Source organism: Cricetulus griseus, chromosome 3, assembly GCF_003668045.3.
Source record: "Cricetulus griseus strain 17A/GY chromosome 3, alternate assembly CriGri-PICRH-1.0, whole genome shotgun sequence".
NCBI classification, from domain to species: domain Eukaryota; kingdom Metazoa; phylum Chordata; class Mammalia; order Rodentia; family Cricetidae; genus Cricetulus; species Cricetulus griseus.
The window spans coordinates 7,924,183-7,941,020 of record NC_048596.1 but is presented as its reverse complement, the minus strand read 5'-3'; the positions used below and the strand labels follow the sequence as shown (position 1 = coordinate 7,941,020).

The window sequence follows — 16,838 nt, the reverse complement described above, 5'->3', positions numbered from 1 at the left end:
TTAACTAGATAAGATAAGTAAACATCTCCTGGTGGCAGAACTAGGAATTAACCTTTCTTGGTCAGGTCAGCTTACAGTTACTCTTTGCAGTAACCAGTTGTTAATCCTTTGGCTACAGGGGCAGAGTTTCCAGGCTAGTTCAGTTCGATGATTTTCTTCTAATGTCTTCTGTATAAAAACCAATAACTTGTAATATAAGGCTACTTGTATTTTTGTTTCATAAAACATAGATGATAGTAATAATTCTACAGATTTTAATCAACTGTGTCACAGTATTTTTCCTAACAATGTTCGTTGCAGGATGCTATTCCTATGATCAGTAAACTGAGGTACAATCCCAGGTTTGACAAAGCTTTCAAACATGTGTTTGGGAAGACACTCATCTGTCGGAGCATGGAAGTTTCTACTCAGCTAGCTCGTGCTTTCACTATGGATTGTATTACTTTGGAAGGTTTGTAATAATAATTAGCTTTAAACACACTCTAATGAAACTTTAATATGGGATGTGTAATGTGTTACTTGGGCTGTAAGCATAGTGGTGAGTATGTTGAAGGATTTAGTCATATTTTAATAGTGTTTGAAAATTCACACAAGTTTCATCAGTTTTTAAAATGGTTTAAATAAAAGTGTAGATCCTGTGTGTGAGTGTAAATGTTTGGTCTCTGGCACCATGTGCTCCTTTGACTGTTGAACAAGGAAGCCTGTGGAGCTTTTCTCAAAAATGCAAGCAATAGCTGGGTAGTGGTAAATCCCAGCAGATAGGCTGGAATCTCTGTGAGTTCGAGGCCAACCTGGTCTACAGAATGTGTTTTAGGACAGGACTACATAAGAACCCTGTCTTGAGGGAAAAAAAGAAGAAAAAAAATTAAAAACCGGTTAAGAAACCTGTTTATTAGGATAATTACCGAAACAGTTTTAACATGATCCTTTAAAATAATAGCAGTGGGTCTAATATTTTGTTTGAAAACGGTCTCAGGTGTGCATCTGTGGCCAGCCTGGAATTCATAATGTATACCAGACTGGCCTTGAGCCCAGAGAGATCTACACGCCTCTGCCTCCCAAGTGCTGGAATTAAAGGCATACATCGCTACACTCAGCTGACTACCAAAATTTCAAAAATTTACTGCATCATACAAATAATATTTTGATATTTGTAACGTGTAATCTGACATTTTAGAAAAGCTTGTTTTCTTTATATGGAAGTCACGGGTGTTAATAATGCTATATTTTCTTCCAAGGGTAATAACAAACTTTTCCTCACTCAAATATAATTGGATTTATTTATGTAATACAGGATAAGAATTTTTAATAATGTAAGTTTACACATTATTAAAGTTACTCATTTTTGTATAATTTCTCAAAGTAACATACCCACATTGTTAAACCACCTGTATGAGAAAAAGCAGTAACTGGGCAGTGGTGACTCCCACCTTTAATCCCAGCACTCGGGAGGCAGAGGCAGGTGGATCTCTGTGAGTGTGAGGCCAGCCTGGTCTACAGAGCTAGTTCCAACACAGCCAGAGCTGTTACACAGAGAAACCCTGTTGCACAAAAAAAACAAAAAGAAAATAAGCTGTAAATAATATTTCATCCTAGAATTTACTGAGTGTCTCTTAAGACAGACATTTTCCAGTTAGTACATTGTCACACCTAAAACTTTGAACATTAAAAGACAGTGCCTCTTGTCCTACTCCCTTTTTGGTGGGGTGGGGGTGGTGTTGACAACACACAAAGGGTCTCACTGTAACTTTGGCTGTCCAGAGCTCATTGTGTAGATTAGGCTGGCCTTGATCCTCCTGTCTCTGCCTTCTAAAATCGGGATTAAGGCGTGTACTGCTATACCAGGCTCATTTTCCCTTTCACTTCCCTAGAGACTGACTCTGGGGAAATTTTCTATTCTTTGCATTTGTCATATCTATTCCTCCTCATTAGATTCCAGTTTAACATTCTTGCTATGACTACTGTGTTAGTGGTGTTTGTTTCTCAATGCATCAGATAATTTATCCAAATATTAATGATGCTAAAGTTGATCATTAGCATGTCTAGAAGTAAAGATACTTTTTTTTTTTTTAAAGATTTATTTATTATGTATACAGCATTCTGCCTCCATATGCCATATATGCCTGCAGACCAGAAGAGGGTACCATATCTCATTACAGATGGTTGTGAGCCACCATGTGGTTGCTGGGAATTGAACTCGGGACCTCTGGAAGAACAGCCAGTGCTCTTAACCTCTGAGCCATCTTTCCAGCCCAAGATACTTCTTTATAGCTAATAATATGTGAAGCTTTTTGTAGGACTACATGCCCTGGTTGTGATGGTACACACTTTTAATGCCAGCAGAGGCAGGTGGATCTCTGAATTTCAGGCTGGCATGGTCTACATCTCTAGTTCTAGGACAGCCAGGATGGATGGATGGATGGATGGATGGATGGATGGGTGAGTGGGTGGGTAGGTAGGTAGGTAGGTAGGTAGATAGGTATGTAGGTAGAGTCTACATGAATATCAGGTTCCCTGACAATTTCTTAAGCATACTTTGTTAATAAACTCAGGGTTTCAAAGACATGATTCTTCTCTCATTTATTCTACCCGTTACTTTGGCAAAGAACCTTCCTTTCAATTTTTTTTAAACTATTTGTGGATTCTTGTTTTAAATTCACTGTGGTTCCACATTAGCTCAAATTTTTGATACTCAAATCTTCACAAAGACTGCCAATTTTAATATGAAAAGTAAGGTTTTTAAAGAGTAGCTTAAATTCTTAAGTTACTCTTCAATCTGTGTTGTTAAAGCCCTTAGGTTAGTATTTCCTATAAGTCAGTTTACTGTGCATAAGAAGGCTGCTATACAGAGTAACTCTTACCTTTTGTTCACAGGTGACCAAGTCAGCCATCGAGGTGCTCTGACTGGAGGCTACTATGACACGAGAAAGTCTCGACTTGAGTTACAGAAAGACGTTAGAAAAGCAGAAGAGGAGCTGGGTGAGCTTGAAGCAAAGCTCAATGAAAACCTGCGCAGAAACATTGAAAATATCTTTTTGTTTTGTGCTTAATGGGAGAAAGAACTGCATTTTAATTGCAGCATACAGTCTTGTGTGTTAGGTTGTATTTTGTTTTGGTTTGGTTGTTTTTTCTTTTTTAAATATTGCATGGGGGGATTACACATTTCATTTTAGTTTTTAAATATTAGAACTTGTTTAACTTCTGAGGACTAAGAAAAAATGTAAAAAGTAATTGTTTTGTTTTACTGTTAAGTAGCTAATACTAGTGAGTGCTTTGAAGAAATAGAATTTGAAGAGCAATAAAAAGGTTGTCAGGCAAAGAGGAAACAGAAGAAAGACCTGGCTGCTGTTTCAGGTGTGCAGTAGTGCTGCTACCAAACAGACATCCAGTGTGCACACAATGGGACATGTCCTACAGCATGTACTCTCATGACAGAGTTAGTTTAGTGGAGGTAATGACAGGTATCCAGATCTGAGTAACTGTAACGCTTCCGATTAAGTGTAGTGCTACATGAAGGGCTACATGAAGTGTTCAACTCCCAACAGAACACTTGTGTAGGTTCAGATCTTAAACAACAATGGTGCTTTTGCTGTGTGCACCTGAGAGTGTGGGCACCTGAGCATCAGGAATTTACCAACTACTTCAGGACATCCTTACAGTTTTTTTTTTTTTTTTTTTTTTTAACCTGCAAGTTTGCAGTTGAAACAACATACAGAAAAAGACAAATGTCTTAGCTTTGGTTCTGCAGGGATCTGTGTCTGATACTTTAAGTGCTTAAGTGTGGCAAGATTAGGACAGAATATGAGGAAGAATTAAGAAAAGGATGCTTGTATGTTGGGCGCTGGCTCAGTGGGTAAAGTGCTTGGAGCACAGCTTAAAGACCTGAGTTCGGATTCCTAGTTCCTGTGTGAAAACCTGGGTTTGGTGGTGCTTTCTGTACCCTAGCACTCGGAGACAGGTAGATCCTAGGAGTTTGCTGGCCAGCAAGGTTAACCTACTGGTACTTTCCAGACTCTTGAAGAAATACTCTCAAAAAGTAATGGAGAAGCCGGGCAGTGGTGGCTCACGCCTTTAATCACAGCACTCAGGAGGCAGAGGCAGGTGAATCTCTGTGAGTGCACCGCGGTGGTCTACAAAGCTACACAAAGAAATCCTGTCTTGAAAAAAACAAAAAAGTAATGGAGAAAGTAAAAGAAGACAACAAATATGAACCTCTGGCCTTCCTCCACGTGTGTGCATGCACACCTACACCCATGCACACACATCCAAAGAGAAAGGATGCTCTTCATACCTGACCCCTCATAGCAGTGCCTTCAGCATAATAAATTATACATATTTTTTGAAAGAAAATAAAACATTTAAGTGTGTATTTGTATATGTGTGTATACACACATATATGCTATTGATTTTACTTAGCATACTTTATTAATTCCTACATTTTGCTTTATTCAAGTATAAATAAAATAAATATGCATATTTTAGGAAAGAATGTGTAATGAAATATTTCAAACTTTTTTTAAAAATAATTTATTTCTATTATTTTATGTGCATTAGTGTTTTGGCTGCATGTATGTCTGTGTGAGGTTGTCAGATCTTGAAGTTATAGACAGTTGTGAGCTGCCATGTGGGTGCTGGGATTTGAACCCGGGTTCTCTGGAAGAGCAGTCAGTGCTCTTAAACCACTGAGCCATTTCTCCAGCCCCCCACTGAGCCATTTCTCCAGCCCCCAAACTTCTTTTTTGACTATATTTTTAGCCGTAGTATTGAGTTCAGCATTGTGATGGTCCATAAATTTGGGGAAATTACTTAGGGGTAAAGGAGACGATGCATGATAATGTAAGAACTGAAGGGAATTTAGAGTATGTGCTATATTTACAGCCATAAAAGAATTTTCCTTAGCCTTGTATATGGATTAATAATGAAATTGATCAGTTGATGAACCAAATGCAGCAGATAGAGACTCAGCAAAGAAAATTTAAAGCATCAAGAGATAGCATATTATCAGAGATGAAGATGCTAAAAGAGAAGAGGCAGCAGTCAGAGAAGACCTTCATGCCAAAGGTCCGTAAGTATGTCTTGTTACAGCTTTTGTGTAGACTTGGAGTGGATCATGAGTTGTACAGATGTCATTGATTTCATGCTTTGTATATCAGTAGCAATAAGACAACACAGTGAAAGACGAAAGAAGATGGTTCCTTGATTATATTATTCAAAACATTTTGTCAATTTTTGTTCTTATGAATATGATTGAAGATTTTTGCATAGTTTAGCCATGTAATATTTGCTCCTCCTCTTAGTTTTGCATTATAAATACCTACATAGCTCTAACTACCAAACTTGGGTATCCTTGGTGATGGAACCTTGCCCAGCAGGGGTGATGCTGAGGCCCTAGATCCAACTCCAGCACCAACAAGAGGGAAAAACATTTAGTTAGTACACGTTTCTGTTGATTTTGGTTTTATCCCAATAAACCTATCTTTCAATAAACCTAACATTCCTATCAACACATAATAGTACTTACATAATTGAGTTGATAGTTATTTAGCTTATTCAATATATATATAGTTTGCTGTGTTTTACTATTTATATGTGCTGTAGTGACTAATATTAATAAATAATAATGTTATGTAGCAACGTAGCTTACAAAGCTTGGAGGCAAGTCTGCATGCTATGGAGTCTACCAGAGAATCGCTGAAAGCAGAACTAGGAACTGATTTGCTTTCTCAACTCAGTCTAGAAGATCAGAAAAGAGTAGACGCACTGAACGATGAAATCCGTCAACTTCAGCAGGCAAGTACACCTAACAGTGAAGAAAACAGACCTATTGAAAATTGGCTATTGTCAAGAAGCACAGGAAGTATCTGATGTTGGGGGGTAATGCATGCATTTAATCTCAGCACTCGAGAGGCAGAGGCAGGTGGATCTCATTGAGTTCTAGGCCAGCCTGGTCTACAGATCGAGTTCCAGGAAAGCCTCGGCTACACAGGGAAACCCTGCCTTGAAAAACTGAAAAATAAATAAATTGAAAGAGAAGAATATTAAGAAAATAAAAACAACAAGGCATGGAATTTGAATACCCAGAAGAGTAAATAAGGTTTTGTTTTACTTGTCTAAACTGTTCTGGATATTTTAGGATTTTTGTCTTATTCACTGCATGTTTATCATTAGTAAGTGCAGTGGTCACTTTTGATAAAATGCACCAACAAAATAAGCATTAGAGAGAAAGGGTTTATTTTGGCTCACAGCACGTAAAATCTACACTTAAGGCAGCTGGTCATTACATTTGAAGCAGAGGTACTTGAATATCCAGGTTCAGCTTGCTTTCTTTTTATGCGGTTCAGATCCCCAGCCCATGGATTGGTACTTCTCACATTCAGAGCAGATAACTATCAAAGAGATAATCCCTGTCTCACAGGCGTGCCCAGGGACTTGTCTCCTTTATGACAGAGCCTGTCAGATGGACGGGGTTAACCATCATCGCAGTGACACTGCTAGCTCTCTATGCATGCACACGTTGATGTAACCTCCTCTGTGTGGTTACTTTATGTATGACATTTTGTTTTAATTTCATTTTTTTTTCTTTTCTTTTTTCTTAAAAGGCTCTCCACATGTAGCCTAATCTGGCTACTCGTGTGTGTGTGTGTGTGTGTGTGTGTGTGTGTGTGTGTGTGTGTGTGTGTGTGTTTGCATACATGTGGAGATTAGAGGGGGGGCCCTAGGGATTGGTTTTCTCCACCATGTGAATTCTGGAGTGGAACTCAGGTTCGTAGTCTTGGTAGCAAATAATTTCATCCATTGAGCCATTTTGATAGCCCAGGACTTTTGATTTTTATTTTAATACATGGTTGTAAACAATCCACATTGAGTTCAAAAGATAAAAACAGGGATAAGAAAGTTAGTTTTGGTAGCATATCTTTTGTTATTTAATGTGTATGAGTGTTTTACTTGTGTGTGTATGTGCACTAAAATGCCTGAGCTGGAGGCCAGAAGAGGATGTCACATCTCCTGGACCTAGAGATAAAGATGGTTGTGAACCACTGTGTTGGTGTTCTTAGAGGCTGAACCATCTCTCCAGCCCTCTTGGTAGCATGTCTTATAAAAAAAGTAACTAGGAGCTGGGCGTGGTGGCACACACCTTTAATCTGGAGGTAGAGGCAGGCAGATCTCTTGAGTTCAAGGCCAACCTACAGAGTGGGTTCCAGGATAGCCAAAGATAACACAGAGAAACCTGTCTTGAAAAACAACAAAAAACAAAAACAACTAGGAACAGAAACAATAACTTTAAAACATTTTCATGGCTGGATATGGAGATTAGAGCACAGCTTGTCAGAATCAGTTCTCTTCTTGCACCATGTGGGTTCCAGGGATTGAAAAACCTCCCATTTTAGCTCATTTGGATACAAGCAATAGGACAACAGATTTAGTGGTATTTCCTCATTTCTTTCTTTCTTAAACATGATTTTGTTTGTATGAGTGGTGTTGCAGTGGGGGTGCATATATATGCCACAGTGCATATGTGGAAGACAGAGGTCAGCTCTGTGGAGTTGATTGTCTACTTCCACCTTTATGTGGGTTCCAGTACTGAAATCAAGTCGTCAGGCTGTGTGGCAAGGGCCTTTACCTACCTGCTGAGCCAGCTCTCTGGCCCTTAGCATTTCTTGACACATTTCATAATTCTGTCTTTTTTTTTTTCCTATCATTCTAGGAAAACAGACAACTGCTAAATGAAAGAATTAAACTAGAAGGTATTATTACTCGAGTAGAGACTTACTTGAATGAGAATCTGAGGAAACGCTTGGACCAAGTAGAACAGGTACTTTCTTTTCTGAGCTCCTTGCTGATCATAAGCTATAGAAAATGTGTCAGTGAGCACTGATTGGAAGCCTTGTTTAGGGATCAAAAGACCCACTGAGTAGGTTGGAATTCAGCACTGCCACGTAGTGTGTGACTTGGGCAAGTCATTTGACCTTTCCTTTGCTAGTTTTCTGTAGTGTGAAGTGTAATAGCTGTACATACTTTGTATAAAGTGTAATAGTTTTCTGTAGTGTAAAGTGTAATAGTTGTGCATACTTTTTATCATTATAATCTTGTTATGTTCTACATGCTTAAGTGCTTAGTGTTACTTTACAATTTCTTAGTAGTTAAGCACTTAGATTTTCTAGTAATTACATTATTTTTTAAGCACTCAGATTTTCTAGTAATTACATTATTTTTTTCTTCTTTAATGGCTGTTTCAGTTATTTCAGTTAAATAATACATACACATAGATGAGCCATTTGCTTCCTCAAATGTTAACCTAAACTGCTAATTATAACATTGTAAACTCAACTTATATTTGAGGTTTAATCTTACTAAATTTATTTTTTGTGTATTGCAGGAACTTAATGAACTGAGAGAGACAGAAGGTGGTACTGTTCTTACTGCCACAACATCAGAACTTGAAGCTATAAATAAAAGAGTAAAAGATACTATGGCCAGATCAGAAGGTAAATACTTAGTTTAAATTTTTTTCAGTATTTTGTTTAATTTGTTTTGCAAAGTGAAATACGGGAGGAACTTTTGTTTTGTTAAAATGATTCTGGCAGTTTTATGAAACTAGTAACATGTTCTGCATTTTATTTATTGGGGAAAGTGGCAGAAGGAAAAGAGAGCTAATAAGTGTGTGAGAGCAGGGCATGCTGATTGCAGGGATTGAACTTTATCCAGTGAGTCGTCTGGCTAGTCTGTCCACTCATTTTCATTTGTTTGGGGTGGGTGTATGTGTTTGGTTTTTGAGATAGGCTGTCCTGGAATTTGCTTTATAGGACCATGCCAGCCTCCAACCCTCAGTGATCCGCCTGCCTCTACCTCCCAAGTGCTGGGATTGAAGGCATGCGCCTTGATTTTGAAGCACATTCTTAACCACGTAGCCCTAACTGGCTTAGAACTTTAAAGATCAGGCTGACCTTGAATCCTCAGGGGTTTGCCTGTCCTCTGTCTCCCCAATGCTGGGATTAAGGTGTGTGCTACCATGTCCTTCCAGTTACATATGTTGTTAACAAAACCCTGGGGCTGGACAGATGGCTTAGTGGTTAAGAGCATTGTTTACTCTTCCAGAGGACCTGAGTTCAATTCCCAGCACCCATATGGCAGCTCACAGTTGTCTATAACCACAGTTCCAGGGAATCTGACATCTCACATACACATACATGCAGACAGAACACCAGTGAACATAATGTAAAAGTAAATAAATCATTTTTTTTTTTTTTAAAGATTTAAAAAAAATGTAATCCCTTGGGCCTGGAGAAATGGTTCAGTGGTTTAAGAGCACTGACTGCTCTTTCAGATTTCTAACCTGGTTTCTAATCCCAGTACCCACATGACAGCTCACAACTGTCTATAACTTCAAGATCTGACACCCTCACATAGACATAGTGCAGGCAAAACACTGATGCACATAAAATAATAAAAAATAAATAAATTATAAAAACTATGTAATCCCTTCTCTGTGTTGCCATCATGGTGTACTCGATGTTCTGGCTGATGTTCTCAAGAGCATTACTAACATGGAGGGGGGAGGTGAGCACCAGGCCCAGAGTCACGTCAGTTCCTAGTGTGGTGGCCTCAAGGGCGGAATTGTCATACAGTGTACATATGCAAATGATTCCCCAAATTCTCCCCTGGAGTACTCAGGAGAAATTGTCTGGAATTAGGTGATTTGTGAATTTCACAGTAAAATTTAAACCCTGAGAAAACTTAAAGCCTGTCAACTTTAGAAAATCTGACTATCAAAGTCTTAACTCAGATAACATTCTGCTTATGAAATGAGTCTTAATATCCTTAATTTTCTTTTTCTTCTGTCTTAGATTTGGATAATTCCATTGACAAAACAGAAGCTGGAATTAAAGAGCTCCAGAAGAGTATGGAGCGCTGGAAAAATATGGAGAAAGAGCACATGGATGCCATAAATCATGACACCAAAGAGCTGGAGAAGATGACCAACCGACAGGGCATGCTGCTGAAGAAGAAGGAAGAGTGCATGAAGAAAATCCGGGAGTTGGGGTCCCTTCCTCAGGAAGCCTTTGAAAAGTACCAGACACTGAGCCTGAAGCAGGTGAATTTCCCTGCACTTTAAAGTATCCTTGCAAAATTCCCTACAGTGTAAGTATATTAATATATTTTGTTTTTCTTTTAGTTGTTTCGAAAACTTGAGCAGTGCAACACAGAATTGAAGAAGTACAGTCACGTTAACAAAAAAGCTTTAGATCAGTTTGTGAATTTCTCTGAGCAGAAAGAAAAGTTGATAAAGCGACAAGAGGAATTGGATAGGGGCTACAAATCAATCATGGAATTAATGAACGTGCTTGAACTTCGAAAATATGAAGCTATTCAGTTAACTTTCAAACAGGTATGTTCTGTTGGTGATGAAAACCCCGAATAGACAAAAGCTTCAGTTCTTCTTTCGTTGGAGGTGGATCTGACATACAGGAACTTAAGTAGCTACTGTTAGCTTTGCCAACATAATGACCTGAGTGTGTTATGCAGCACTGGAGAGGATTCACTTGTTTTGGCTAAGATTTAAAAATTCGTCTGATTGCTTTTACATTTTTTTTTCAAACAAATATTCCTAAGCCCCATTTGTATTTCAATTAACCTTTTTTTCTTAAAGGTATCTAAGAACTTCAGTGAAGTATTCCAGAAGTTAGTACCTGGTGGCAAAGCAACTTTGGTGATGAAGAAAGGAGATGTGGAGGGCAGCCAGTCTCAAGATGAAGGAGAAGGGAGTGGCGAAAGTGAGAGGGGCTCTGGGTCACAGAGCAGTGTCCCATCAGTTGACCAGTTCACAGGAGTTGGAATCAGGGTAAAAACCCCTTTCCATTCAGTTTTCCTTTAGTGTTATCAGAGTAGAATTTGTATTTTATTTGATCTGAATTGCTTATATGCTGCTTAATTTTGAGGGGTGATGGTACCATCACCTTTAGGATTTTAACACTCTTCGTGTTCTCTTAGGTGTCATTTACAGGAAAGCAAGGTGAAATGAGAGAAATGCAACAGCTCTCAGGCGGACAGAAATCTCTGGTGGCCCTTGCTCTGATTTTTGCCATTCAGAAATGTGACCCTGCTCCCTTTTACTTGTTTGATGAGATTGACCAAGCATTGGATGCTCAGCACAGAAAAGCTGTGTCAGGTACAGTTTTGATTTTCTATTCAGTAAGATCTTGCTGCGCCAGGGAAGATGAGGAATACAGTCCTACCATGTAGTCATGTGGGCCCAGGTTTGGATCTCTAGCACACACCTAAAAGTGGGGCAGAGAGCAAATGGAGACATGGGGATCCTGGGAGATCAAATCCCACCCAGTGTAGCCAAAGCCATGAACTCCAGGTTCAGTGAGAAACCTTTTCTTAAGGGGTTGGGCGGGGGGGGTGGTGGGTGGGACGGACCCCATGGAAGGCCAGGGAGAGTGTCGGGAAGACATTAGTGTTGACCCTGGCTTAAGAACTGGCTGGGATAGAGTGCTTAGCCAGCAAGATATCTGATACTTCATAAACTGGGCAAGGTGGTCCTTGTCTGTTTTCCTATCATTAAGGAAATGGAAGCAGAAGGATCGAGAGTTCAAGACCATCCTAAACTCTGTTAAGGTCATGGCCAGCCTGGGATGCATTGAGCCCTGTCTCAAGAAATGTCTTAAAGATAATAATAATGCTAGCTCAGCCTTTTCTTAATGACTTGTTACCTGAAGTATTTGGGTGGACACTGTATATTCAATAAATATTTTCTCTTTAATAATTAGATATTAGACTGTTTTCATGGTTTACGTTTGAGAAATAGATGTAATTCTTCAATGCAATTTTTATGCAAAAGCCTTAAAACTTGCTTTGTTTTCTGTTTGTTTTGTTTTTCTGCCATTAAGGGTAGTACTTGTGGTTATGGAGATGGCTTAGCAGTTAAGGCTGCTCTTGCAGAATCTGGGTTTGATTCCAAGCACCCATATGGTGACTCAGGGCCATCCATAATTCCAGTTTCAAGGGATCTAAACACTCTCTTTTGACTTCTGAGGGACAGTACTGAGTATACACATGCTGCATATGTGTACGTGCAGGTAAAACTTTGTGCACACACACAAAAGATGCTCAGAAAGTAGTGCTTGTCATACACTTAATTTTTTATTTAGAGATGCTACTACATCTTACAAGTTGAAACCTTTCAGATGTAGTAACAGGAGGGACATACTTAGCATTTGATTTTGTATATGAGAAAATGATTGGCTCTGACTTTTTTTTTTTTTTTTTGGTTTTTTGAGACAGGGTTTCTCTGTGTAGCTTTGGAGTCTATGCTGGCACTTGCTCTGGAGACCAGACTGGCCTCAAACTCACAAAGATCCACCTGCCTCTGCCTCCCGAGTGCTGGGATTAAAGGTGTGCGCCACTAATGCCCGGCTTTGGCTCTGACATTTATGTGTTAAAAATCTTCTGTTTAGATTTGTTTTTGGTGTTTCCTTTGGAGACTGTCATGTAGGATGAACTTGGACAACTTCTGATCCTGTTGCCTCCTCCCACATGCTGTGTTATATTATCACTATACTAGGATAGAAGTTTCTTTATAGTAAATAAAGACGTTGTTATATTCTGTAGCTGTAAGACATAACTAGGATGGAAGGTTTTTTGTTTTTTTTGGGTTTTTTTTGGCTGTTGTTTTGAGACAAGAGTGTCTCTGTGTGTAGTCCTGGACTGTCCTGGAACTGAGTCTACAGACCAGGCTGGCTTTGTTTTTTGTTTTTTTGTGTTTTTTTCCTTACACACTCACATGGAGTTTATTGGAGGAAGGGAATGGGGGGGGCTAGGTGTTGGCCAACTCAGGAGAAGGGGTGAGGGGCACTTTCTTAAAAAGGGAAGCTTGTGCAATATGTACTGAGTCCTTATGTGGCCCTGTAAAGAGTCGACCAGACTGGCTTTGAACTCAGAGATTTACCTGCCTCTGCCTCTCTGAGTGCTGGGATTAAAGATGTGTGCCACATAACATGGCTAGTTAAAGATTTTATTCCTACTTATGAAAAGTTAAATTGGTAAATTTTGCAAACCAAAAATATCATAGGCTGCTTTAGCAGATTTGAATTTTAGTTTAGGCAGGAATAAAAATAGTTGCTTTTTAAATTTCAGGTATGAGAAAAGAGATTTATTCATTTATTCCTTGTTTTCACAGATATGATCATGGAACTAGCTGTGCATGCCCAGTTTATTACTACTACTTTTAGGCCTGAACTACTTGAGTCAGCCGACAAATTCTATGGTGTAAAGTTCAGAAATAAGGTAATTTTATGTTGTATTGGGTTGGTGTTTATTTTTCATTATATTTTTTATTTTGGTTTTATGTTACATTAGTGAAAGACATAAAAAGTCATTGTTTAAATGATGATGCCTTTCTCGAAAAAGAAAACTTCTCTCATAACTCTCACACCATTTTTACCTTGATTTTTGCTGGTGAAACTGTGGGTGGCCAAGTGCTTATCTGGCATCCATACGGCTTTGGGGCTTGATCCTTGGCAGCCCAGGCTGCCCTCAACTGTCAACCTTGCCTCTCCCTCCTGAGTGCTAGGATTATAGGTGTTGACATCATGCCAGGCTGTAGAATGTTTTTTATCCTTCCACATTGAATACACAGGGTTGTTAATAAAGACTTCCAACAGCCAATGCTTTAGAATCTCTTGACGTGGTTTGTAAAAATAAAAATTTTGTAGGTGGTAGCTGTATATCTTAGATACTACCCTATGCAGTGTAAACACTGATGTAGTTCCTTTAAGATCTAACAGACTTCAATATTCATTGTTCTTCAGGTTAGTCATATTGACGTGATCACAGCAGAGATGGCCAAAGATTTTGTAGAAGATGATACCACACATGGTTAATTGAAAGATACTGCCTGCTGCCTTGAAGATGTGTATAATAATGTGGTCTTCATACTCAAGAACTGTAAATTTTAAAACTAAATAATTGGTTATTATTGAGTTTTTGGATTTAGAATACACAGTGCTTTTATACTTGTCTTTGTATTTTATAAACTCCCCTGTAATGTTACATTTCTACGTATAGTCGAGGAATTTTATTTCCTACACAGCTTTTTGTAAAGTGTTCTCCTATTTTAAATCTTTTGAGATATTCTAAATATTATTCCAAATTATTTTATCAGTTATACTTTTTATAGCTTCTATTAAATGATTGGTTTGTGACTAGTGTAAATGTGGCTCTTTGTCATTGTAATGATTAGAAACATGAAATGCATATTTTGTATAAGAGGATTGAAAAATGTAGTTCTGTATTCTGTCATTGCATCAGTGAGTTTTTAATTCTGGATGCAGGTTTTAATCTGTTATGAACTTTTCAAAGTGTAACACTGCTAGGGTCTTTCCTTGGGTCGGTCCAGTCCCAGTCTTTTGGTTTTTTGAGACAGGGTTTCCCAGTGTAGCTGTGGAGCCTGTCCTGGAACTTGCTCTTGTAGTAGACCAGACTGGTCTCATCTGCCTACGTCTGCCTCCCAATCAAAATCTTAAGGGAGTGTTATCCTAACCACCTTGTTGTAAATTTGGTAGGTGTTGCTGAGTTTCTTTAAAGGTTGCTAAACACCCTGTTTTCACTCAGGGTGAACATTTTTGAATATTTTTGTCTCTGTCCATACATCCAGAAGAGGGTATCAGATCTCCTAGGGCTAGTTACAGACATTTGTGAGTTTCTGCTCAGGTGCTACAAGTTGAGCTTAGGACTACTGGAAGAGCAGTCAGTGCTCTTAGGCACTGAGCCATTTCTCAAGCCACTCCTACCCTTTGGACATTGTAAATTTAGTATGGCAGTGTTTTTTAACAAGTCGTTGTGGGTTTGGGAAAGCAGTTTTAAGTGAAATTCAGAATGTTGACTTCAAACATGAGTCATGTAGTTTCCTTGTTTCCTGGATAAGTCAGGACAGTTTGAGGAGATGTTGTTAACTGACCAGTGGAAGTAGCTCAGTGCCCTAGGTTCGGTCCCTAGTAGCACACAAAAAGTAAGACTGTTACTGAAGCAACATTCCCCATGAGGTCTTTAGGGCCTTTTGATTTTAAAGGTGATGCCATCCATATGTCATAGAATTTACCCATGTGTCTTTATGTGCAATTCAGTATGGTTAGTATATTCACAGAATATGTACAGTCATTTCTATAATTTTAAAATTGTGGATGTGAACTGAAGACTCCTCAGTGTCTGGCAACCACGAATTGGCTCTTAGTCTTGTGCTATAGATTTGTTCTGGTTATTCCAGTAGCCTTGTGACTGGCGGCTTTTACTTAGCACAGTGTTGTCAAGGTTCATCTGTGATGTAATGTGGACTGTCCTGTGCAGGTGTGCACTGGGGTTTGCTTTCCATCAGCAGGGCTGGTAGGGTTTTTGTTTTCCTTTTGCTTCTATAAGTAATGCCACTGTGGGTGTCAGTGCACTAAGAGCTGTGAACTCTTGTTTCTCTTGGCTGTGCCTAAGAAGAGAGCTGTTTGGTCATGGAGTAACTAAATCTACTTTGTGAGGAACTGTCAAGCTTTCCCAAAGGAGCTGACCATTTTGTTTCTGACTAATTTAGAGTTACTATTTTTCCATCTTTATTTGTTACTCCCTTTTCTTTTTAAAATAGTAGTCTTATGGCTGTGAAACAATGTCTCAGTAAGGGATTCAATTGGCATTTTTCTGATTACCAATGATGTTAAACAACTTCTTGTGAGCTTGCCATTTGTATATCTTCAGTGGTGAAACTTTTATTTGTATCTTTTGTCTACCTTTAAGTTCTATTATTTGAATTCTTGAAGAATCTCTGCTAAATTTTATTATTTGTGTGTGTACATACATTCTTGCCATGATGTGCATGGGGAGATGGTAGCTGGGTGTCTCCTTACACGGTGTGGGAACTCACTCAAGTCATCAGGCTTGGCAGCAAGTGTGTGTGCATGTGTTTAAACTTTCTTAATATAGTGTCTTTTTGAAGTAGGATGTTAAAAACACATCAGCCGGGCAGTGGTGGCACACACCTTTAATCCTAGCATCAGGCGATCTCTGTGAGTTCCAAGACCAGCCTGGTCTACAAAGTGAGTTCTGGGACAGCCACAGCTGTTAAACAGAGAGACCCTGTCTTGAAAAACTAATAGATCTGTGTGTCTGAATTTCCTTTTCCAGTCATGGGATTTAAGACCTCATACTAACTTAATGACCTCTGTAAGACCCTGTCTCTTTTGGTTACAGATTCAGCATGTGAATTTGGGGAGAGGGACACAGTTCAGCCCCCAATGGTTCCTATGGTGTATTTACCACCCAGCATTACTGTATGACCATCTATTAAAACTGCAGATTTTTCTCAGATTTCACTAGTATCACCCAGCTCTAATGTCTGGTGTGTGGTTTTCTCCATCTTCCTTTGTTTCTTATAACTTGATTGGCAGGTGGATAGGTGTTTGCTTGCTTGGCTTGAAGGAGGGTCTCTATATATCTCTGGCAAATCTGGCACTCGCTCTGTAGACCAGGCTGGCCTTAAGACTCGGAGATCACCTGCCTCTCTCTCCCAAGGGCTGGGATGGAATATGGGTGCCACTATACCTGGCAAACCTGACAGTGCAGATAGTGAGTGTCCCTCCATTTGGGTTTGTCTGATAGTCTTCTAGAGTGAATAGTAATAGACATGAAGTACCATCATATTAGCAGTGTATAGCCTTAATGTGGCTTGTCACCAATCACAGTTATGTTACTCTACCCAGGACTGACCAGTGTAACTTGAATTCTACTCCTTCAAAGGGTGCCACCCCGAAGCTACATTGCTGCGCTCCTGTGGCCTTGGAAAACTTGGGGGGTTGCTT

At 39.2% G+C, this 16,838-nt stretch overlaps 1 protein-coding gene across 2 annotated transcripts in view; it reads left to right on the top strand.

Annotated features, from left to right (window-relative positions):
* Smc3 (structural maintenance of chromosomes 3) overlaps positions 1 to 15,818 on the top strand; it is a 45,675-nt gene extending 29,857 nt beyond the window's left edge. For both annotated transcript variants that reach the window (XM_027407022.2, XM_027407023.2), the window contains 12 exons: positions 301 to 451; positions 2,875 to 3,027; positions 4,910 to 5,061; positions 5,632 to 5,790; positions 7,706 to 7,813; positions 8,378 to 8,486; positions 9,846 to 10,093; positions 10,175 to 10,387; positions 10,649 to 10,840; positions 10,990 to 11,167; positions 13,181 to 13,287; positions 13,812 to 15,818. In XM_027407022.2, the coding sequence (XP_027262823.1) occupies positions 301 to 451; positions 2,875 to 3,027; positions 4,910 to 5,061; positions 5,632 to 5,790; positions 7,706 to 7,813; positions 8,378 to 8,486; positions 9,846 to 10,093; positions 10,175 to 10,387; positions 10,649 to 10,840; positions 10,990 to 11,167; positions 13,181 to 13,287; positions 13,812 to 13,883 (1,842 nt within the window). In that variant the 3' untranslated portion in view covers positions 13,884 to 15,818. The remainder of the gene's footprint in view (positions 1 to 300; positions 452 to 2,874; positions 3,028 to 4,909; positions 5,062 to 5,631; positions 5,791 to 7,705; positions 7,814 to 8,377; positions 8,487 to 9,845; positions 10,094 to 10,174; positions 10,388 to 10,648; positions 10,841 to 10,989; positions 11,168 to 13,180; positions 13,288 to 13,811) is intronic.
* Positions 15,819 to 16,838: the final 1,020 nt, after the last annotated feature.